Here is a 25,220-nt window from a genome sequence, read left to right on the forward strand (position 1 = left end):
AATAGATACGATGCAACAGAGAGTCTTATAGCCCCATTCTGGGCACGACAAACGTGGTTCCCCTATTTGTATCAAATATCTCCTCAATCACCCTATCACCTCCCCAGACATCGCAATCTAACCCAGAACATCCGGACTCTAGTTCACTCTCAACCCCATACACTACAGTTGACAGCTTGGTTCATTTTTGGTTCCAGGAAGGAAAACTCCACTGTTCGAAGAAAGTGAGAAATGTGCTATTGCATAGCAGAAAACAATCCACTTGACCCACTTGCCGTCAAGGCGCAGGTTCCTATCCCAGTGCTCTGGAAAGAGTATAGATCCATGCATGGCACCCTTATACGTCATTTTGGGTTATATCCTGCTACTGAAAGAAACAGGATTAGTACTATCCTTTGAAAGTACACTTAGAAGCAATCACTGTGTTCCACAGCTCAGTTGATGGTTCTTCGGTGTTTGCACTCCCTATCATCAGGAGGTTCCTCAAAGGCCTCTCCAATCCATACCCTCCATGTAGACTACCACCACCTGCATGGAACTTGGAGTTGGTTCTAGATGCTCTTACCCATGACCCCTTCGAGCCGCTAGCAACCGCTCCGCTGTCAAGTATGATATTCAAAGTTACATTTCACGCAGAATTGGAGAAATAGTAGCCCTAATGGTAGTGCCACCATATACCATCTTCAGTAAGGACAAAGTCATATTGCGCCTACATCCATATTTCATCCCTTAGGCTTGCTCAGCCTTCCACATAAAGGAGCCGATTGTGCTTCCATCTTTCTACCCGAGACCATACACGAGTAGTCGTGAGGCCCTGCTTCACTGACTAGATGTGCGTAGATCACTTGCCTTCTATATAGATAGAACTCGAACCTTTTGTAAATCAGATTGACTACTAATTTCAGTGGCAGAACATTGCAGGGGCGAACCCCCTTCATCTCAACGGATCTCAAGACTTATTGTTACTTGCATTCAAAAGTGCTATGCCATACGAAATAAACCACTGCCAGAGACACCTAGGGCACATTCTATGAGAGTTGTAGCAACCTCTACAGTCTTTCTTCATGGAGTTCCTCTCGAAGACATTTGTCGAGATACCAACGATATCTTCATGAAACATTACTCAATCTCTCGCACCTCATCTGTTGATACTGCGGTGGCCTCTGCCATGCTCTCAACTGTGACTAAACCATGACTCAGTTACCTGCCTTCCTTATATTCAGATACTGCTACACATTCACCAACAGTGGAGCACTCACAGGAATACTACTACTCGAAGAAGAGGAACTTATTCACCTGGGTGCAGTAACGAGTTCTTTGAGATGTGTGTCCCCATGGGTGCTCCACTACCTGCCCTCCTCCCCGCTTTGGAGTCTCTTATTGTATCTTTCAGATACTGGGGTGGACTCGAGGAACTGGCAGGAGCCAGACTGTGTGAGAGATCAAAAGGGCGTGAATGGTGCGAAGCCTACACCGCTCATATGTGGTCCGGCCAACCACTACTAATGAAGACTCTGATCTGTTGCAGTGGGACAACCCGACACCTATAGTGGAGCACCTATGGGGACACACATCTCAAAGAATCGCTTTTACTGCACTAAGGTGAGTAACTTTCTCATACAGCAGTCTTACTGAAGATAGTCACAGTATCGGGCACTCAGGGAACTTCTTTGTGTACAAGACAAACGGGGTGTCATATGTCATGATTCTAAGCCTGATGCTTTCCTAGACAGACTGCCTCAGATACACCTTCCCTCCTATCCACCTCCTACTGCAAGTTGGAGGAAAAATCCATTATGACAGAGCCACCATCCTCCTATCATTCTATTGTCCCAAATAGTTCAGGTTCTCAGAACTTCCACTGATGTCCATATTGCCTCCTATGAGATTCTGCCTGTTTCCAGATCACCTAACCCAGGATTGGAGGGGGTGGGAGAAATCAAATATCCAAACTTGGTTCACATCATCTCACAACTATTTTCTAAATGATGCTTATTAGAATGTGTATCTCAAGTTACTACCCAGCGTGTATCAATGACGTGAAAACAGATTTTGGAAAACGAAGCTAAAATTTATTGAAGCTTTAATTTTAGGTAAACAGTTTTTGAGGGCCATTATTCTAGCATATTTATAATAATGAGATGTGCTCTTAAATTTTCTTGCTGTTAAGTGTTTTTGAAAATCAAGTCACACTGTTGCAAACACCCCTTTTTCTGTTTTAAAGATCCACCCCTTTCCACCCCCGAAAGATGTTTGCTTAAATCAAGAGACAAGAATCACCATACCGGTCAGCTTCTACTTTTCCCCATTATGAACACTGGATTCTCTATGAATATTAGAATGCCCAATTTCTTCAATTTAACTTGGAAGGACCTTGGAGATCAAATCATAGCCATAACACCATATAGGTTGGGTCTCTGGCCCTCTAGTCATAGAATCATAGAACACTAAAACTGGAAGGGACTTCAAGAGGTCATCAAGTGCAGTTCTTTGCGCTCATGGCATGCCTTTGCCATTCCTGGCCATTTTGACCTCTCCTGCTTCCATCTTATATGATTTTATATAACTGCTACTGTTGATAAGTTACCCTCACCAGATAGTCTTGTAGTTATACTTGGGCCTCACACAGGCCCTGCTGATTTTCCAATATCTCATGGGCTTGCTCCTGGTACTTATCAGGTCCTCTGAGGGCAGCAACTTTGGCATGCACCCTGGTGAGGATAACTTCTTCATCAAAATAAAAAGCCTGTATTATTGGCATCTCCATTTTAATTTCTTGCCTATGGCCCCTCATCCCCTCCTTTGTCCACGTTTGTCTGCCTTAGTGTCTCTGTCTAACTCCTTCTCTTTCACTGTGCATGACGTGTACCCTATCACTGAAGCCTTGCATCAGAGATACTATCATGCCCACATTCTCTAATGTGCTATCATAGTGTCCTCTACTTACTGCTTGATGATTCCTCATTCTGTTGATTCTGGGGATAGCTCTAGCTGGTTGTGCCCCCTTTCTTCTCTTTCATCATTGCAACTTCTATCTCTGAGTGGCAGAGAGTCAGCCCTCTTGCCAGGTCACACTGTGGTTCCCTCTTCTGGGGGAGTCTTTCAACATTCCTCTGTATATCTGCATCGGTTAGTCCTCATGCTCACTGCCCTGCCTATGAAAAACAGGACTGTGTAGCACTTTAAAGACTAAGACCATCTTGTTAGTCTTTAAAGTGCTACACAGTCCTGTTTTTTGTTTCAGCTGCACCAGACTAACACGGCTACATTTCTACCATGCCCTGCCTATGTCACTCTTACAGCCATGTAGGTAGTTTTCCCATTAAGAGTCCTAAGCCAGGCCCATCCCCAACTTTGGCTGTTTGAGTGGGTGAGGCATATACCCCAGCTTAATGAGCTGTAAGGAAAGGTTGAAAACACTGTGTTTGTTTAGTCTGGAGAAGAAAAGACTGAGGGGAGATATACAAGTCTTCATGTAAAAAGAGAGAGGATGATAAACAGTTTCCCATAGCCACTAAGCACAGGACAAACAGTAGTGGGATTATATTGAAGCAAGGTAGATTAAAGTTAGACATTGGGGTAAAGTTTCTAACTTTAAGGGTAGCTGAGCACCTTAACAAATTACTTGGGGACGTTGTGAAATCATCACTGGAGGTTATTAAGAAAAGGTAAGACAAAGGCCTGTCGGTATGGTCTAGATAATATTTAGTCTTTGCTCAGGGTAGGAAATTGCAGTAGATGACCTACTGGTCCATTCTAGTCCTACATTTCTATGATTTAATGATTTCGTAGTTTCTAATATATACAACTGGGGAAACGCCTGTATACGTGTGTGTAAGTTAAACATTTTCCACACTATTTCAGTATAATTACAATACTTTAATTATGTACTATCAACATCACACTGCCTTTGTGTTGTTAATCTGCAACCTCATTCTCTTTTGGCAGCTATTTCCTAGGATTAATGTTTTATTTTTGTAACGTGCTTCTTGAAGTACAATATATAATTTTTCTTTTATAGGCTGTAGATTGGTGGAGTCTTGGTGTTCTTATGTATGAGCTATTAACTGGAGCATCACCTTTTACAGTTGATGGAGAGAAAAATTCCCAAGCTGAGATTTCTAAGTAAGTTATGAAATAATAAAGTATATGTTTTCTCACAGAAAATTATTACAGTATCACATGGTAGGATAATTTCTTTTATTGGTCCAAATTCTATTTCTGAGAGAGACAAGCTTGTCTAATAAAAAAATTATCTCAGCCACCATATCTCTCAAATGAAAGGAGCAGATGATAAAACATTCTGTGTGTTAATATGAATATATATAGTATATGATTTTAATACATTCATGTATGTATATGTGTATGCATGCATACATGTAAAATATGCACAGGCCTGTTCTTTCATATATAAACAAATGCAGGCACTTAACATTAGGGAAAATGCTCTACCAGATCATTATTTCATTTTTATATTTATATTACACCAACTTCAGTACCACAATTACCAGTTATTAAACCAATTACCACTTAGAATACCTGTTATAAATTCCAGTAGAATAAACCAAGTATCAGTTACCAAACCACCAACACCAATTAGAAAACCACTTTTTCCAGTTAGCATACCACTTTCATAACCAATTTGTAAAATTAAATATTATAAACATCAAAGTGTTTTATTTTTGACATTTTATGAAAGCAAAGTATTTCAGTTGATTTGAAATAAAAGTTTTAGACATGTAATTTCAAAGGAATTTTTTGACATTTCAGTTTGATTTAAAGCTGTTCTTTTCACTCAAAACCTTTTTCCCTGTGAAATGGAAATCTGTGTTCTGACCAGTCCTAGTTATCAATATCTGCATTTGAGTTAAAGGAAAAGTTAAAGGGCATCAATTCCCTTATCATATATTGTATTAGGCCTGTATGCTCCCTGAAACTATAATTTTTCTTCTTATATTGGTTGCTTTCTAGATGTGCGTGGCCGCAGGTGCACAGCTTTTTGAATTTTTTGCTCTAGCAGTGTCTGTAGAACCAGTTTTGGTGCCCTCTGGAGTGCCATGCTCATGTGTTGGTATGTGAGGCGGTGTCAGCACTATGTGCTTTTCAGTTCCTTCTTATTGCCTGTGACAGTTGGAGAACCTTCCTCTTGCTTTACAAATGTGATAGAGAATCTTACAGCCAATTAACTGGCTTCTTTGTACTGTGTTCTCAGAGAGCTGACAGTGCTAATTAAGTGCTATTTGTTAGTTTAGTTCGGGGGTGGCCAACCTGTTCCGGACGAAGAGCCAAGATATTAGTGGATCCGGTGCAAAGAGCTAGGGAAAAATTGTAGAGCAAAAAAAAAAAAGCCTGCCCCTTTGAGAAGCGCGTTTCTATCTTTTTGGCCTCAGCGGGGTCCCTTCGGCCACCACCATATTGGAAGCACTGGGCAGCTCCCCTACCCCAGTGAGCACGGGGGAGGCAAGGGCTGTTCTCAGAGGTGCGGAGGCAGCCTTGCAAGCCGCCAGGGGAGAGCCATGGGTTGGCCATGCCTGGTTTAGGTAGTTAAAGCATGAATTTTGTCCTGAAGTGAGGCATGCCTATTTCTCCAAACTTCAAACTATGTTCGGCTTGCAATAGGCCTATGCCTGTTAGTGATCTCTACAATAGCTGCTTGAAGTGCTAGAGAGTTGCACATAAAGGAGAAGTGCAGAATTTGTAAACACTTTTATTCCAGGACTCAGAAAGAGTGGGACATCCACTTAAAGGGCCTCCTCATGGAGGTTATTCTTCAACCAGTGATAAAGCTCTCACACTCTGACTCTGTGCCCAGCACCTTTACATTAGTCTGGAGTACCTGGCTGGCACCGGGTTCCTCCCTGCACTGTTCCCAAGAAGCAGCAAGAGAAACAATGCGGCTTGCTAAGGGGAAGGGGCTTTTAGGCAAAGGACCCTCATCAGGCTATGTACCCACCCTCAAGCTACAAGATGTCACTCTGGCTGGACCCCCTAGCCTACCTGTGGATCTGCCTCTGACCCCTGGGATCTTCCAGTACCTTCAATGTCTAAGGCTTTTCAGGTGGCTAGGGTCCTGATGGAACTTCCAGTGCTGCCTGTGCTTTACCTGACATCAGATGTGGCTAAGAACCCACAACCAATGACAACCCAGTCATGGAGCCACCCCAAAGAGCAGTGAAGTACAGCTGGTTCTCAGAACAGAGGCATAATTCTCCCATCATTACATGGGTAGTCTTCAACAAGGTGTGGATTGTCTGATTGAATGCACTGGTCTTCGTATTCCTTACAGCGGCTAACCTCTTACCAGCAAATGCCTCAGCACAGATCCCATCACTCATATGACCCTCAATGTGTCAGTCTCCACTGGCTGAGGACCAATCACTCCCATAGCACCAGTGTCTGTCACCTCAGCACCACTCTTTGAAAAGTGTGGTTCCCCGTGGTGAAACTGCCAGATGCAAGTCTCCATGGCCTCACTCTGGTCCCTAGAAGGTGAATCATTTGAGTCAGAGACAGAGTTCAGTCGTTTATCAAGGAAGCTCCAATCTCCTTTGGCTTCAGAGACCAGCATGTGGTGTGGCAGCTGGGCAAGGGGCCTTATTGAAACTCTTGGGGCATACCATATTCACTTCACTTCTCTTCTCTTTGCCCCACTGGCACCAGGCTTGGAGCATGGTATGGACTCCAACGTGAAGGTAAGAGAGCGGGTGCCAATACCTTGGGAGCTATCCCCAGAAGGGGAGGATGCCCCAACCCCTCTCTCCATCTTTGTCACAGGACAAGGGAGTGTCATGCCTTTCCCATGCCAGCCTTCCCACTGACTTGGAGCACCAGGCCTTCCTCAAAAGGGTGGCTTCCAGCCTAAACATGGAAGTCAAGGATCTGGCAGAGCAGATGCTATTGGTTGCATCCTTAACACAGGTTGTGCTGCTGGTCCAGGAAGGGCTTCTCAAGATTGCTGAGCTGCTGTGGCAAATCTCTCATCTTATTCCACCCACTTCCAAATGGGCAGAAAATAAGTATTATATAAAGGACCTTAAAGAGATTTGAGTTCTTCTGTACCGACATGCCCCACTGAGTTTGTAGTTGTATCATCAGCCAATGAAAGGGGAGGCAGGGACAGGTGAGCACTAAACCTAAGAATATATATGCTAGGAGAATGGCCCTATGTAGGAGAAATAATTATTGAATGTACAGTCCACAATTTTGGGTGTCCAACCACCAGGTTTTATTGGGGAGGTGTAATCTGTGGGACTCCCTTCACAAGTTTACAGTGGACCTCCAACAGGACTTCAGTCAAGAGTTTTGCCATGGTTCTGGAAGAGTTCATGGGGCTCTCTCCAGATGGCCTGAAATACTGCAGACTTAGCAGCCAGAGTTGTTGCATGGGTGGTGGAGATGAAGTGGAGTTCCTAGCTACAGTGCTTAGGTCTGTTCCAGGAAATGCCATCCTCTTATCTAGTACTTTCCATTTGAGGGTACAGGGCTCTTCTCAGTGTTAATGGATACAAAAGTGCACAACCATAAATAATTCTGAGCCATTCTATGCTTCCTGGGTCTTCACACACCACAACTGACAAGAAAGCAGTTCTGGCCACCTCCATCTCCTAAGTCCTGGGGGCCTCCTTGGCAGGTGCCTACAGGAAGAAAGAGGAACAGAGAGTTTAAATGTCATCATCCCTTCTCCTCTCACTTGCCCAGCTGGCCTTTGAGACACCAACGGGACGAGAGCCAGGCACTTTGATGGTGCACTAAAGGACAAAGTCAGCCAGATCTCAGGATCCACTTTCCTGTTTTTTCTTCAACCATAGCCTTCTAGTTGGCATGGTTGTGAGTAACCTCAGACCATTATCTGCTCAATATATAATCTTTGCAGTTTTTGACCATCCCTTCCTCCTCTCCGTCTTTCCTGTCCCTCTTTAGGAATCCTTCTCATGAGCAGTGCCTCATTTAGGAGGTGGAAAACTTCCTATAGCTGTAGAGGAAGTCTGTTGGGAACTAAGGGAAAAAGGGCTTTACTCCTGATTTTCTAATTGTGAAAGCGAAATGGTAGCCTTTCTGGACCTGTGATGCCTCAACAAACATCTCAAGAAGTTGAAGTTTTGCATGGTATCCACAGGATCCACGATTCCCTCCCTGGATCCAGGAGACTGATATGTTGCCCTTGACTTGAAGGACACATACTTTCACATCTCCCATTTTCCAAGAGTACAGATAGTTTCTCCATTTTGTGTGAGTCTGCACCATTTCCAAATCATGCATTACCCCTTGGACTTTCATTGTCCATAAGAACAGTGGTCCCCTATCTTTTGGGGTTGCTGGGCACCCGGGGGCGGGGCTGCGCATGCACTGCATGCCCAGGGGCAGGGACTGTGCATGTGCCACGTGTCTGGGGGTGGGGGACGCACATGCGTCGCGTGCCCGGGACGGGGGCCGCGCATGCACTGGGCGCCCAGGGCCCAGGGCGCAAGAATGGCTTGGGTCAGCCCTGGTCACTCAGCAGGCACACATAAATGCCCCGGCAGGTGCCATGGCGCCCCTGGGCACCGTGTTGGGAACCACTGCTAAGAGCATTGACAAAGTGCATGGTGCCAGTGTCTGCTAACCTGAGGCATCAGGTTTATCCGTATCTTGATAACTGGCTCATCAAGGGAAGATTGGGGGATCAGGAGCCCCAATCTGGAACGTTCTACCTGTCATGATCTAAATAAGCTAACAGAAATAGACTCTAATACTAAGCACCAGAGTTCACAGGGATAGTCCTTAGTGCCATTGGGGCCAGACACAATCTAGACTGCATGGTCAGGATGCCAAACCACATATGATTGTCACTGAAATGGTGGCTGGACCCCAGACTGGTATTGGACTACACATCATAGTCTTGTCCTCATCAATGACCCTGGTCTCTAAAACTTTGGACTCAGGGTCTGGAGTCCACCTGGGCAATCTCACCATGCAGAATCACTCCTTCCACAGAAATGGCAGAGAGCTCAGAGTAGTTTGCTTGTCCAGCTAGGCTTTCCTGACTCACCTGAGTGGCAGAGTGTACAGATCCTGACGGGCAAACCACTGCAGTGTTTTACATCAACAAATAAGATGGATTCCCGTCATCAGCCCTTTGTCAAGGAGCTCTCTGGCTGTGAGGCTTCTGTGTGGAGCATGCCATTCATCTCATGACCATTTATCTTCCTGGAGTCAAGAGCACATTGGCAGATTGCCTCATGAAGACTTTCTCGTCTTGTCACAACTGATCAGTCCATCTGGAGCTCCCCAGGTAAACTCGTTGTTGTCCAGGGAGAACAGGAAGTGCCACATATTTTGCTTGATTCGATTGACAGAGGCTCTGTGTCCAATGCCTTTTTGCTCCCGTGGTCAGGGTCCCTTCTGTATATCTTCCCACTAGTGAAACTTCTGTACAGAATAAAAAACAAACAGGACAAGCTGAGGATAATCCTGATGGCTCCAGCTTGGCCTCAACAACACTTATTTGGGATGTTGCTGGACCTCTCAGTGGCAGTCCCATTGCAGCTTGCCTCTCTGGTAGGACTTGTTGTCCCAGAACCATGGCAGGCTCTAATTGCACTTTACCTGATGGCTTGGTTGCTGCAACACAGAATTCAGAGAAGCATGAGTGCTTGGCCCATGTCCAACAGGTTCTGGTGGCCAGAAGGAAGCCTTCCACTAAGGCATCCTTCCTGGCCAACTGGAAATGCTTTATGTGTTTACATCAAACTCCAGGACCTGTCCCTTTCTTCAACCAAGGTCCAGTCATTTTGACCTCCCACTCTCTGTTTCAAAGGATGTCAGCCTTTGCTCATGGCATGATGGTCCAGTTTATAAAAGGTCAGGATTGGCTCTATCCTCGGATCCATGACCCCATGTCAAGGCTGTTCCCTACTCTGGCACTATGAATGCAGAAGTTGGGGGCCTCCAAGAGCACTCCAAAACCTTGACTCTACAGGCACTGGTACAAAAAAATTCCCCCACAAAATCCTAACATCCAGATTTTGGGGGCCTTGCTGCCACCATCAAGTGCTTTTAATCCCCAAAATAACACAAACAGGGTAGACACTTGAAACCAACCCCAGAGGTACCCCAAGCTCTTTTTCCCCAAAAGTGCTTGAAAAAGAAAAGAAAAAAATAAGCGGCAGTCTCTGGTAGATGACCCCTCAGTCAGAGGCATGCAGATACACACAGCCAGACTTTCCAGGACACAAGAATCAACCAATACTGATTAATTAGAATAAAAAAAAGTATTATCAAAACAAAACTACAGTTGCAAGCATAATAAATTGGCTAGATGGAAAAAGTCACCATTTGATATAGATACTCAGGAAAAATCCCTGGGTTATAATCCTTAGTTACAAAAGAGAAAAACAATTAGCCAGCTAAGACATGATTTCCAAACCCCCAAACAAGGAAAACAATAAACCCCGATGAACTATCTAAACTTTTCCCTACTGACACATTTTAAGAAGTCTGTTCTTGGAGAGAAAAGCATCTCCCATCTCCCTCAATACCTGAGAGAGAAAAACCCCTCTTTTCCAGTGTGAAATTCCTACCTGCATTGTTACTGGCTGATTGTCCAAACCTCCCCTAGCTGACACCTTTGCTAGGTACCCAAGTTAACCCCTTAGTCGCTTTCAGCACTCCTTCTGATCATGACACCTGTCTCTCCCTGGGATCTGATCCTTTTGCTTTCAAGGCTCACAGGCGCTCCATTTGAGCTGTTATCTGCTTGTTCCCTTATGTTCTCATGCAAAATTTCATTTCTAGGGGTGATAACATCAGCCAATATAGTCTCTGAGATTAGAGCTCTTTTCTCTGAGTTGTCCTACACAATGTTCTGTAATGAGAAGGTTCAGCTGCAGCCCCATCTGGCTTTCCTACCCAGGGTAGTTTCACAGTTTCATACCAAGGTGGATGTTTACTTATCTTTCTTTCCAAAACCTCGTAAGTCTGATGAGAACCATAGACTGCACAGTATGTCAGAAGAACACTAGCTTTTTATACTGAAAGGACAAAGCTGTTCTGTAATTTAGTGAAGCTCTGTGTCACTGTACTAAACAGAATGAAGGACATTTCTGTATCCACCCAAAGAATTTCAGCATGCATTACTGCCTGCATCTGGTTTTGCTACAAACAGGCAAAAATGCCACTGCTGGCAATTGCAACTGCCCATTCAGCCTCATCAGCAACCTTTTAAGCCTAGGTGCTAATTTGAGATATCTATAGATCTGCTACATTCTCATCTATCCATATATTTACATCCTGCTATGCAATTACCAAGCCTGGGACATGCTTGTTTCAGTAGAGCAGTGTTGCAAATGACATGACTGTGAACCTCCTTCAGAGGTACTGCTTCTGAATCACCTACAAAGGAATCAACATGAGCAAGCATTCAAAAAAGTTACCCGTCATTGGAATTGTTGTTGTTCAAGGTATGTTGCTTGTGTCCATTCCATTACCTGCTCTCCTACCCCACAGTTGAAATTGTTGGAAAAAGCAATTGAGGACATAGAACTGGTATAACCTCATATGGCAGTATGTGAGCGTGGCACTCCAGCAAGCACAATAGCCTCGAAGACAAAAAATTCCAACAACTTTGCACATGGGAGCACACATATCTAAAATAAAGTGGACATCAGCAACACAATTGGAAGAGCAACAGTTAGGAAAGGTAAATACTGGGTGTTGCGGGAGGTTGTGCAGTAGTTTTGTGTTTTAAAAACAACCTCAGTCGTTGTTATTACTTTGGCTGGGTGAATTTTTCATGTGAAAGATGTAGTTTGTTCAGGCAGTTCATCTGAGGAATTTTATTGCATTTTTTGGTTTTCATATTTCTTCACAAGTTAGTTACCGAGAAGGTCTATTCTCCAGTTTAGTGTATAGTGTATTGCACAGAGAACAAAACCAATAATATGTCATACAATATACTGCATGCGACAAGAGTAGGAAGAAATTAAGTTATCCAATGTATGCATAACAGTTTGTTTTAATGCCATCATGAAATGCTATTAAAATATTAACATTTTTTACAGGAGAATATTAAAAAGTGAACCTCCATATCCTCAAGAAATGAGTGCTTTAGCTAAAGATGTAATTCAACGTCTGTTGATGAAAGACCCCAAGAAAAGGCTAGGATGTGGTCCAGGTGGTGTTGGTGAAATCAAACAACATCCATTCTTCCAGGTGAAAGAAATAAAATTCCTCCTGAAGTCCTCTTCTCTTCCTTCACTTCCTTTGGGAATCTGAATCAAACCAGGTCCCTCTTTTCTATTGCGAGCCATGATTCAGCAATATAGCTTAGCAAGTACATAACTACTGCTGCATGACTACAGGTTGAACCTCTGTAGTCTGATGCTTTCTGGTCCAGCACAATTTTAATTAGCTGGATGTCTGCTTATCATGGGAGTGGGGCCACTGGACATTCAAGATGCTAAAGGAGCACTCAGAGATGATAAGGTCATTACAGAGAAACTGAATACATTCTTTGCTTCAGTCTTCACGGCTGAGGCTGTTGGGAGATTCCCAACCTGAGCAATTCTTTTTAGGTGACAAATTTGACGAAATGCCAAAGATTGAGGTTTCATTAGAGAAGGTTTGGGAACATATTGGTAAACTTAACAGTAACAAGTCACCGGGACCAGATGGTGTTAACCCAAGAGTTCTGAAAGAACTTGAATGTGTAATTGTGGCACTATTAACTGTGTTTTGTAATCTGTTGTTTAAATCATCTTCTGTACCTATGACAGGAAGATAGCTAATGTGACATCAATATTTAAAAAGGGCTGTAGAGGTGATTTTGGCAATGGTTTCTGTAAAGGCAAATCATTCCTTACTAGAGTTCTTTGAGAGGGGGTCAACAAGCATGTGGACAAGGGGGGCATAGTTTACTTAGATTTCCAGAAAGCATTTGACAAGGTCTCTCACCAAACACTGTTAAGTAAAGTAAGTTGTCATGGGAAAAGCTGGAAGGTCCTCTCATTGATGGATAACTGGTTAAAAGACAGGAAACAATTGTAGGAATAAAAGGTCAGTTTTCAAAATAGAGAGAGGTAACTAGTGGTGTCCCCCAAGGGTCTGTAGTGGGACCAATCCTATTCAAACTATTTATAAATGATCTGGAGAAAGGAGTGAACAGTGAGGTGGCAAAATTTGCAGATGATATAAACTACTCAAAATAGTTAAGACCAGAGCAGACTATGAAAATGTTCAAAAGGATCACATGAAACAAGGTGATTAGGCAACAAAATAACAAATTAATTTTAATACTGATAAATTAAAAGTAATATACATTGGAAGAAAATAATCCCAACAATACATACAAAATGATGGGGCTAATTTGGGTATTGCCACTCGAGAGTAATCTTGGAATCATTGTGGATAGTACTCTAAAAACATCCACTGAATGTGCAGCAGCAGTCAAAAAAGCAAACAGAATATTAGAAAGCATTAAAATGGATAGAGAATAAGATAATATCTTATTGCCTCTATATAAATCCATGGTACGCCCACATCTTGAATACTACGTACAGAGGTGGTTGCCTCAGCTCAAAAACGATATATATTGGCATTGGAAAAAGTTCAGAAGATGGCAACAAAAATTATTAGGGGTTTGGAACAGGTGTCATATGAAGAAGACTGGGACTTTTCAGCTTAGAAAAAAGGAGACTAAGGGGGGATATGATAGAAGTCCATTAAATCATGACAGGTATGGTGAAACTGAATAAGGAAAAGTTATTTACTTGTTCTTGTAACATAAGAATTAGGGGTCACCAAATGAAATTAATAGGTAGCAGGTTTAAAACAAACAAAAGGAAGTTTTTCTTCAAATAGCCACATAGTAAACATAGGGAACTCCTTGCCAGAGGATGTGGTGAAGGCTAGGAATTTAATAGGGTTAAAAAAAAAACCTAGATATATTCATGGAGGTTAGGTCCATAAAAACTGATTAGTCAAGATGGGTAGTAACGATGTCCTTAGTTTCTGTTTGTCAGAGGCTGGAAATGGATGACAGGAGATGGATCCCTTGATTATTACCTGTTTGGTTCACTCCCAGTGGTATTGGCCACTGTTGGAAAACAGGATACTGAGCTAGATGGACCTTTGGGTCTGACTCAGTATGGCCATTCTTATGTTCTTATGACCATGGATGTTACCAGAACAGAGCCTCCAGATTTGGGAGGTTCAACCTGTATTAGAAAGAAAGAGGGGGAGAGAGAGAGATTTAAAAAAATGAAACCCTGTTTAGAAATTTATGGTACTCATGTTATAAGAAACAGTTCATATCTAAACAGTAGGCATGTTCTTTTAAGGAAATTAATGTAATTTTTAGCAAACCTTTTCTTTGAATGATTGTATATAGATTCCATTCTTGGTGTGCATATGCTCCATGCATATGAGATCATTCTTTTTGAATAGTAGTGTTCTTTAGGACTGTGCCTATGTCTTAAGAGCCCCTGTGACCACCAGGAGGATATAAGAGATGGGGTATCCTCAATTGCTTCAGTTCCTTCTTGCTGTCCATGGCTGAGAGACTTAACTCTATGGTACTCGTGTTTCTGCAAGAAATGTATGAATTATTGTTCTATTTCCTAGTCAGCAGTTCCCAACACATCCATTGTTATTTTTTTGTAATTAAATTTAGAAAGTTTTTGGTTCCTCCATTCCCGTTCCCCATCCTCCCCCTAACTTCTCTGTACAGGCCTAAAATCCTATCCTCATCCTTTTGAGGCAAAAATGATCCAAGGCCTATGACCAGGAATCCAGATCTGCCCTTCCTGCAACACAGAAATGCCCATCAATTATAGTCACTGTCCGGTTTTCCTCAAAAGGTGTAAGCCACAGTAGAAGATCCCCTTTCAGAGATCTAAGCTCTTCACTGACACCACTGATGCCTCACTTCATTCACTCGTGGACTCCCATGCCACCTTGAAGATGCTAGGTATTCACATCCTGGCAGTAAAACCCAAATAGGGAAGAACCTTTACTCAGAGATACAGACCCATGCCTTTTAGCCAAGTGTAAAGGCAATTTAGTAACAGGAGGCAGCACCAGAACACAAGGAGGCAAACCACTGATCAACCATCCACCTCTCAGCTATCAACCTCAAGACAAATGTTTTGAAGATCAGGTCGAGAGTTTGGTAACACCTCTCTGCTTAGGGTGACCCCATCCTGTCCACCTATTCCGTCATCGTCTAGCACCCTTTTACCATGAATGGTTCTCCATCATGATCGACAGATGGGTACTGGACATTATAAAGAACGGTTACTGCATCTGCTTTTCTTCTATCCCCCATCCTACCTTCCCTATCCCTCTTCAGGGACCCATCTTATGAGAACATTCTCCCCCAAGAGATCAACCACCTACTTCACCTTGGTGAAGAACCCATTGTTACAAGGGAAAAGGGTTTTATTCCCATTACTTCCTCATGTCAAAGAAGGTGGGGAGTGGGGGATGGAGATCGATTCTCGATCTCAGGAAGCTCAACAGACACATACTACCACAATGAGTCAATATGGTTCCCTATCCGCTATAATTCCCGCCTTAAACAAAGAGGATTAGTTATCAACTCTTGACCTTAAAGATGCATATTTCCATGTATCCATTCACTCAGCACATCACAAGTACTTCAGATTTGCAGTGTGTGGTGCACACTTCCAATATACAGTGCTGCCTGAGGATCTTCTCAAAAGTTCTGGCGGTCGTCGTTGTGCATCTATGCAGACAAAGGATTTTCATATTCCCTTACCTCGACAACTGCCTGATAAGAGCAAGCACAAGTCAAGAGGCACAAAAGGCAGTCTCTCTGACCAGAACTCTTTTTTTAGACCCTCGGGTTACAGATAAATCTTTCCAAGTGCAAACTCCAACTAGCTCAGACAATGGAGCTTATTGGAGCTCACCTCGATTGCATGGAAGCCATAGTATCTCTCTGCAACAGAGGTTTCAGATTATATGGGATCTCATATCACTAGCTCAAGCCGGTCCTCAAATCCCAGCAAGGACTTGCTTGCAGTTACTAGGATACATGGCGGCAACCACATCAATAGTGTTGCCTGTCAGACTGCATATGAGAGCGACGCAGTAGCGTTTGAGAATGATATACAAGCCATGATACAACAGCATTGGCAAACTGGTATTGATCCCAACCAGACTCAAACACTTTCTGGATTGGTGGGCAGACCAAAAAAAGGGTACCTTGCCACAAATGTCCTCCGTCTGCAACCATCACGACTGATGCTTCTCTCCTGGGTTGGGGGGCTCATTCAGGCTATCTCACGACTCAAGAATGATGGTTCCCAAAAGACTCCAACCTACACATGAACATATTAGAACTCAGGGTGATATTGTACGCATGCTAACATTTCCTACACCACATATGCAACAGGACGGTTCAGATTTTTTTGTACAATCAACAAAGTTTTACATCAGCAGATGGGGAGCAAATCCTACCGTCTGTGCATGGAAGCTGTCCATCTCTGGATTTGGTGGATAGCACACGACATTTACCTACAAGCCTCTTACCTGCTGGGCAAGGACATTCTTACTGCTGATGACCAGCAGGAACTTAAACTCCAATCACAAATGGGAAGTCCTTCATCAACTGTTCACTCGCTGGGGGTTTCCCACAATGGACTTGTTTGCAACAAATGCCAACAAGAAGTGTCCACAATACTGTTCCTGTGCGGGAATTGGCCTGCAATCCATTCACAATACAATGGAACATATTGCTCCTCTATGCCTTCCCTCCAATTCCGCTCCTCCATCATATGGTCAACAAAATAAGATCAACACAGCCCCGGTAATGCTTATTGTTCTGGAGTGGCCGAGGCATTCGTGGTACACATATTTGCTTCAAATGTCCACAAGATGACCATGGCAGCTTCTGCTGCTTCCTCATCTCCTGACCCAGGAAGGTGGGTGTTTTCACCATCCATGCCTGCAGGCACTCCACCTCCATGCATGGTTCCTCAATGGCTCACCTCAGTAGAAGCAATATTCATTGATCAGATCAAACTAGTCTTACTGAACATTTGTAGAATAACAAGCAGAAAATCTTACCTTCTTTATCGAGTAGTGTCCCCGAGGGTGCTCCACTCGAGGTGCTGGGCTCGTCCCGGCGCCGCAAACTGGAGGAATTTTCACTAGCAGTAGCCCCCCTGCCGGACCGTGCATGCGCGAGTGTCCCCTTCGCGCCTTTCATCTGAGCGCAGTCCGGTCTCGTCAGTTTCTCTCCAACCGTCCGCAGCTGCAGACGGAGTTAGTTTAGGCTCCCTTCTCCTCTCTGAGGGGAAAGGGAAAAACCTTCCTAGTTGTTGTTTGGTTAGTGATAGGTAGTTATCTGTTCTAGTTGTAATTCCCCCTTTATTAAAAAAAAAAAAAAAAAAGAGAAAGAAGAAAAGAAAAGCCGCTTTTCTTCAGCGGGCGGTCAGGGCTTCCCTGACTGAAATTGACAAGAACAAAGGACTCAAAAAAAAAAATGCCAGGATCACCCGGCTTCAAGAAGTGCCTCCAGTGCCAGGAGGCTATCCCCATCTCAGATGGACACTCCCGGTGTGTCCGATGTCTCGGGGACACTCATGTCCCAGCCAAGTGCAGTCACTGCGCGAAGATGACAGCTCGCGCTAGAAAGGATCGGGAGCTTAGGTTGAGAGTCCTTCTCTTCAATAAGGCTCTCCAAGCTCCGGAGGTCTCCGAGCCGCACTCTGCACCGAGCCTTTACTCTGCCGTTCATGTGGCAGACATTCAAGTGGCAGAGGCTTCTCCACTGTCTGCTGTTCTCACACAAGCACCTCTTCAGCCTGCCTGCAATGCCTCGGTGCCAACCAAAGCTCAGCAAAAGACTGCAAGAGTCCGGACACCATCAATAACTCCGGACAGTGTCACCTTCTCACCTGGACCTGACTCACCTACCTCGTCCCATGCTGATTACCGTCGTCACAGTCACCGTTACTCGACCTCCAGGGAACCCTACTATAGGTCACCTCGTCGTTCATTGCCACGTCGATACTATCGGGATCGCTACTCGAGCTCGCCCTCACGCTACTATAGGAGATCCCTTTCACCAAGATCCCCAAGCCGTACAGACTACCATCGGCGATATGACACATTGAGAAGATATAGCCGTTCTCCCTGCCGCAGTCGGAGGGAGGACCGCTATTATCATGAGTACTCTTCTCATTCATCTCGCCGCAGAAGGTATTCGCGATTGCGATCACCGCATTCTTCTCAGCATCAATCTCCACACGGTCTGGACGAGTCTGCTCCTTATGGAGCGCCACCATCCTCGGCTGGGGATTTGGATTCGCAATATCAGGAGGATAAGCAGGAACACACTTCTCTTCAAGGACAGCAGAGCCCTGATTCCCCGGCACAGCGTTCCTCATCCTCGCCGGATGACGCAGTGGTCCCTCCGGACTTGTCTACTACGGAGGACCACAAGCAGTTCCAGGAGCTCTTCAAGAGAGTTGCACAATCCCAGGACGTTCAGACCGCGGACGTGCAACAGAAACAACATCGATTGCTTAAAAATTTACAACCTTCCCAAAAGTCGAAGCTCGCTTTTCCCTTTGATGAAGCTATACTGGAGATCGCCAATGACATCTGGCAGACCCCGGCCACTTCGCTACCAACTAATAAGCGGTCGGATAAGAAGTACTTCATCTCTCAGAAAGATATGGAGTTTCTCTTTACACATCCTCAGCCTAACTCCCTTGTCGTGGACGCCGCGCAACAGAGAACAAGATCATCTCAGACCAAGAATCCCTCAAATGACAAGGAGGCCAAACGACTGGATATCTTGGGCAGGAAAGTATATTCCTCCTCTACTTCTGCCCTGAGGATGTGTAATTTTGCGGCACAGCTGGCAAACCACGATTTCGATAACTATTCGAAGCTGATCCCTCTATTTGAGCACTTGCCGGATTCCAAACGTCAGTTGCTTAAGGCAGTGATACAAGAGGGCTACACAGTTGCCCGAACAGCCTTGCAGATCGCCCTTGACACGGCTGACGTAGCTGCTAGATCCGCAGCTTCGGCCATAGTCATGCGTCGGGCGTTTTGGCTGCACCAAGCCGCTGTCCCGAAGGAGATGCAGGCCAAGGTGGAGGATTTGCCCTTCGATCGCAAATCGCTATTTGCTCAGTCGACAGATCAGGTCTTCCACTCGGGCAAGGACACACGTACGACTCTGAAGACGCTAGGGATGTACACCCCCCCCCTACAGACGTAGGAGATACATACCCTACAATAGACAAAGACCATTCTCATATGCGACACCACACGCCAGGCCATACGAGCAACAGAGGCCGAGACAACGGCCCCAGAAGCGTCGCCAGCAACCCAACAAGACGCCTGTCCAGCAGCAGGGCCGACAGCAGGTTTGATGGGTTGATCGAGGGACTTCGGACCACCCCGTTAACAGAGACTCCGGATATCACAAAAGGCGTATTCCATCATCGTCTCAGACCTTATCAGCATCGTTGGGCTGTCATATCCATCGACCGGTGGGTTCACGACATAATTACTTCAGGATATGTCATCCCCTTCACCTCTCTTCCCCCTCCTCCCCTCCTGCCCCGTCCCTTTTCAGGGACCCCTCTCACAAGACGCTTCTACGTCAAGAGGTGTCACGCCTTCTCATATTAGGGGCAGTGGAAAGGGTGCCGACACCCTTTTTGGGGAGAGGGTTCTACTCTCGCTATTTCCTCACCCAGAAGAAATCGGGGTTGGAGGCGTATCCTGGACCTACGTCGGCTCAACCGACATCTGAGAAAGCAAAAATTCAAGATGGTCACGTTATCTTCAATTATCCCGGCTCTCGACAAAGGGGATTGGTTCGCGTCCCTCGATCTTCAAGACGCCTACTTCCACATAACTATACACCCGGCGCACAGAAGATTCCTTCGGTTCACAGTGGGGTCCGACCACTATCAATATCGCGTGCTGCCTTTCGGACTATCGGCGGCCCCACGGGTTTTCTCCAAAACCCTGGTGGTAGTGGCGGCCTACCTGTGATGTCTCGATATTACAATCTTCCCATACCTGGACGATTGCCTGCTAAAGGCTCCCACACTCGACGAGGCCACAAGGGCAGTGTCTACAACTACCGCTTTGTTCACAGCCCTAGGGCTCATAATCAATGTCGAGAAGTCCTTCCTAACACCTACTCGCGACCTGGAGTTTATCGGCGCAAGACTCAACTCCCTAACCGCGAGGGCATACTTGCCGGTAAAGAGGTTTCAACTCATACAGGACCTGGTGCAATCAGTATCAATTTCTCCGAAGTCCCGAATACTTACCTGTCTGCAACTACTGGGACACATGGCAGCCACCACGTATGTGGTTCCGCATGCCAGACTCCATATGCGAAGTCTTCAACATTGACTGTTCACTGTGTACACGCCCCGGGTGCGCAGTATGAACAGGGTGGTTTCTCTGCCCAGTCAGGTGCGATCTTCCCTGGCATGGTGGGACAACCCCGTCAACATGCTAACAGGGGTCCCCTTTCATGCCCAGAAACCGGCTCTACAAATCACTACAGATGCCTCTCTACTCGGCTGGGGCGCCCACCTTCGGGAGCTCCGTGCGCAGGGTCTATGGACGCCCCAGGAATCGCTTCAGCATATAAATTTTCTCGAACTAAGAGCAGTCTTCAAGGCTTGCAAGCACTTTCTGCCCATCATCCGAGGACATTCCATACAGATTCTCACCGACAACATATGCACGGTGTATTATATAAACAAGCAGTGGGGGTCACGCTCCCGCTCCCTGTGTGCGGAGGCTGTGCGCCCGTGGAATTGGGCTATTCAACAAGGCATCACCATAACTGCAGCATACCTCCCTGGCAAGGACAATGTAATTGCCGATACTCTGAGCAGGCATTTCCTCTCACAGCACGAGTGGGAATTGCATCCCAAAGTGCTCCGCGACATCTTCTTGCAATGGGGTTTTCCCAAGGTGGACTTATTCGCCACTCGACACAACAGGAAATGTCCTCAGTATTGCTCACGAGCAGGCATCGGCACGAACTCTCTCGGCGATGCCTTCCTTCTGGACTGGGATCACCACCAATTACTGTACGCCTTTCCTCCTCTTCCACTCATTCCAAGGGTTTTGGAGAAGATAGCACTGGATGGCGCAACAGTGATTCTGATAGCACCTTTCTGGCCCAGACAGATTTGGTTAACGCAGCTGTCAAGAATGTCAGCGGCCTATCCACAACGACTACCGCAACTGTCCAACTTGCTATCCCAGAAACACGGCACGGTTCTTCACCCAGCCATTGACCGCTTGCACCTCACAGCATGGCTCCTAGTTGGCTCCAAGCTTCGGAACTTTTATGTTCCCAAGAAGTGAGACGCGTATTGGTTAACAGTAGACGCAGTACAACGCGTAAATCCTATCTCTATAAATGGCGCCGTTTCCATGCGTGGTGTTTGGCTAAGGATCTTGACCCTCACTTGTCGTCTATACAACAGATAATGGATTATGTGATGCATCTAAAGACGACGGGGCTAACTATTTCGTCCCTGAGGGTGCATCTAGCAGCAATTTCAGCCTTCCGTCTTCCCGTGGACGGCTATTCAGTGTTCGCCCACCCTATCACCAAGAGATTCCTGAAGGGGCTAGGCAACTTGTATCCGGCCCACAGGATCCCACCAGAGCCTTGGGACTTACCTCTGGTATTGGACGCTCTGACTCGCACACCCTTTGAGCCGCTTGCAACGTGTGATCTACGGATGCTCACGATGAAAACTGTGTTTCTGCTTGCCATTACGTCGGCGCGTCGAGTAAGCGAATTAGCAGCTCTTTCCGCCGATCCGCCGTATACACAATTCTTCAGTCATGCGGCAGTTCTGCGTGTCCAACCAGCGTTTTTGCCAAAGGTCATCTCTGCTTTCCATATAAATGAGCCTATAATTCTACCGACTTTCTACCCAAAGCCTCACTCCTCATTGGAAGAAGTACGTCTACACACCCTAGATGTCAGGCGAGCACTGGCCTTTTACCTTGACAGAACTCAAGTCTTTAGAAAATCTCAATGGCTTTTCCTTTCTACAGCCGAACGCTCCAAAGGCAAACTGCTCTCTGCACAGCGCATTTCCCGTTTGGTCGTTGCTTGCATCACGCGATGTTACGCCTTGCGCAACAAGTCTCTTCCGAGCGGTCTTCGTGCTCATTCCACCCGGGGCATAGCTACATCCATTGCCTATCTTCGTGGAGTACCATTGCAGGACATATGCCATGCAGCAACCTGGTCGTCCACCCTCACATTCGCTAAACACTATGCCCTTGCGAACATACTTAACTCCGATTCAAGGGTAGCTCAGGCTGTCTTGTCTACAGCCCGAAAGCGATAGGTCTGAAGCACGCAGGTCACACTGGACCACTGCTGTGTACTCACCTCGAGTGGAGCACCCTCGGGGACACTACTCGATGAAGAAAAGAGAGTTACTCACCTGGTGCAGTAACGTCTGTTCTTCGAGATGTGTGTCCCCGTGGGTGCTCCACGTCCCACCCTCCTCCCTGCTTCGGAGCCTCTATTTATGTCTTTCAGATGCTTCCGGTTGGGAGGAAACTGACGAGACCGGACCGCGCTCAGATGAAAGGCGCGAAGGGGACACTCGCGCATGCGCGGTCCGGCAGGGGGGCTACTGCTAGTGAAAATTCCTCCGGTTTGCGGCGCCGGGATGAGCCCAGCACCTCGAGTGGAGCACCCACGGGGACACACATCTCGAAGAACAGACGTTACTGCACCAGGTGAGTAACTCTCTTTTTACGAGTTCGAAACGTTCTCATGGTGGTCAGAACAAAAAAGCCTAGACCGAGCCACTGTGCTGTTGTCTGGCATTCTGCAATACATCCTTGAGCTAAAGAAGTAAGGCCTTTCGTTAAGCTCTATAAAGGTCCACTTGGCAGCCATTACAGCTTTTCATCAACACATCAATGATAAATCAGTCTTCACTCATCCAATGACAGAGTGTTTCCTAAGAGGCATACAGAATACTTACTCACCTACCAGGCCTGCTGTTCAATCCTGGGACCTTAATTTAGTCCTTTGGGCTCTCACTTGTAAACCATTTGAGCCTATGGCAACATGCTGCATCTCCACCTCTCTATGAATGTGGCCTTATTGATGGTTGTCACATCTGCCAGGAGGGTTAGTGAAATCGGTGTACTTATGGCGGACCTTCCTTTTATGGTATTCCACAAGAACAAAGTTGTTCCTCTTCGAGTGGTCCCCATGGGTGCTCCACTCATGGTGTCTGGCTCGTCCCGCACCGCAGCTCGGATGCTTTGTATAGCTGTTTCCAGCCGGGTGCACGTGCGCAGGGTGCAGCTTACGCCATTCGCGCTCTTTGATCTTCGCGCGCACCCGGCTTCCCTGTCAGTTCCTCTTAACCGTCCCTGAATGCAGACGGAGCTTCTGATCTCTCTCCTCATAGTAGTTTCCTTCCCTCAGGGAACCTGTAGTTAGTTAGTTAATTGTATATAGTTAGAGTTCTTTGTTGTCATTTGATCTTATCTACTTAAAAAAAAAAAGGAAAGAAAGCAAGCCTCTTAACACCTCATTAAAGCCTCGGCTTACAGCGGCTCCCTGCTGTTACTAACCCAGGATAAGTTTAAAAAAAAAAAAAAACTCTCAGAAGGAAGCTGACAAACACCATGCCTGGGTCTCCGGGCTTTAAGAAATGTAGCCTCTGCAGCGAGCCAATGCCTACCTCAGATGGGCATTCGCTCTGTATACGTTGCCTGGGGGAGAGCCACACTCCTCATACCTGTGGGCATTGTTCAAAAATGACAGCCCGTACTCAGCGTGACAGAGAGATGAGGCTCAAGATGTTTCTCCTAGATAAGGCACTGGACCCCAGGGCAGAAACCTCTGAACAGCGGGACAGAACCCCTAAGAGACGGATTTCGTCCCCGGACTTGAGGGAGAAAAGGCTAAGGATCTCCCCAGCTAGATCCCTGCCACCTGATATATTGGTGGTGGGTGATTGTGCTCCCTCTGAATCTGTCCCACGATCCTCCTCATCGGGATCAGGGACGAGGGAGAATAAGGCTGCAGCGCCTCAGAGAGCATATTCAGCATCAGATGCAGCCTCGGTGCTGGCAAGCACAGCCTCTGCTAAGAAGCAGCTGGCACCGCACTGCTCCTCAGCAAAGCCCAAGGGCTGCGGTGCCGCCACAAAGATCTCTACCGGCACCAGCATCTCAGCCAGCAACATTGCTGGCGCTGAAGTCAGCTGCGGTGCGGACAACCTATGTGCATAGTCAGACTGCACCGGCATCGCTCTCCTCCCCACAGCAGGCAGCTGTTGACAGGAGCATATCCCCTGCTGTGCCTCCTGCATCAGGGAAAACCCCTCCAGTGCTGTCATCCCCTCAGCCAATTATGCAGATGCCGTGTGGAGCTTGTCAGTTACAGGCAGCCCCAGCACTGGGGGAGGCAGCGTCTCAACAGCAGCTGATAAGTATACCGGCATCGGAGCAGCAGCCAGACTTACGTGCTCTTTCCCATTCAGAGGTGCCTGTACCAGTTCGGGGACGGAGCATGCATCTTTCCCCTTCCCCAAGATTTTCACCTGGCCCCTCTCCTCCAGGAAGGCATGGCTCGCCTCAGCATCATGGGTACCGACATCACAGTCCCGGGCATTATATTTATTACAGAGGGGACTCTCCTTATGGCCACCCCCATTATAGGAGCTGCTATAGATGTCCATCCTATTCTCCGTCATGTGACCGTTCTTATTATTATGTTCCACGCAACGGGCACGACAGACAGCATACTAGCGATAGATCATCTAGGTGCTCATCTCCTCGTCCATCAAGGTGTTATTACAAATGTCATCGCTCTCCTCCGTGCTCACCACAGTCACACTCCCGTCACTATGATTTTCAATGCCCTTTGCGCTACAGTTCACCTTTAGCGAGGCACTCTCCAGCCTATCAGCACTGTGACCGGGACCTGGCTTCTCCCTCACGCAGTCGAGCGGGAACATCACGTCACTCAGACCTGGAAGAGGGCCAGTTGTCTGACCGGGATGATCATCAGTCTGAAGACCCAGCCCCTGGACTTTCACCTTCATCTTCACATGTGGCAGTCTCTCCCCTGGACTCATCCCCACCGGATGATTTTAAGTAGTTTCAGGATTTATTTAAGCGGGTAGCGCAATCCCAGGAAATACAGATAACGCAGTCCCAAACGAAAC

General features: G+C 46.2%; 1 protein-coding gene and 1 long non-coding RNA gene across 6 annotated transcripts in view; one reads left to right on the plus strand and one right to left on the minus strand.

Annotated features, from left to right (window-relative positions):
* RPS6KA5 (ribosomal protein S6 kinase A5) overlaps positions 1–25,220 on the plus strand; it is a 189,330-nt gene that overhangs the window by 118,243 nt on the left and 45,867 nt on the right. For both annotated transcript variants that reach the window (XM_089778385.1, XM_089778384.1), the window contains exons 7-8: positions 4,022–4,125; positions 12,039–12,189. In XM_089778385.1, coding sequence (XP_089634511.1) covers positions 4,022–4,125; positions 12,039–12,189 — 255 coding nt within the window. The remainder of the gene's footprint in view (positions 1–4,021; positions 4,126–12,038; positions 12,190–25,220) is intronic.
* LOC112545659 (uncharacterized) overlaps positions 4,120–25,220 on the minus strand; it is a 104,512-nt gene continuing 83,411 nt past the window's right edge. For all 4 annotated transcript variants that reach the window (XR_012903328.2, XR_012903332.2, XR_012903330.2 and 1 more), the window contains 5 exons: positions 16,204–16,319; positions 14,341–14,561; positions 14,041–14,192; positions 9,029–9,408; positions 4,120–7,634 (listed from right to left, as the gene is read on the minus strand). This is a non-coding gene — a long non-coding RNA (uncharacterized LOC112545659). The remainder of the gene's footprint in view (positions 7,635–9,028; positions 9,409–14,040; positions 14,193–14,340; positions 14,562–16,203; positions 16,320–25,220) is intronic.

This window comes from Pelodiscus sinensis, chromosome 5, assembly GCF_052426305.1.
Source record: "Pelodiscus sinensis isolate ZL-2025 chromosome 5, ASM5242630v1, whole genome shotgun sequence".
NCBI lineage: Eukaryota > Metazoa > Chordata > Testudines > Trionychidae > Pelodiscus > Pelodiscus sinensis.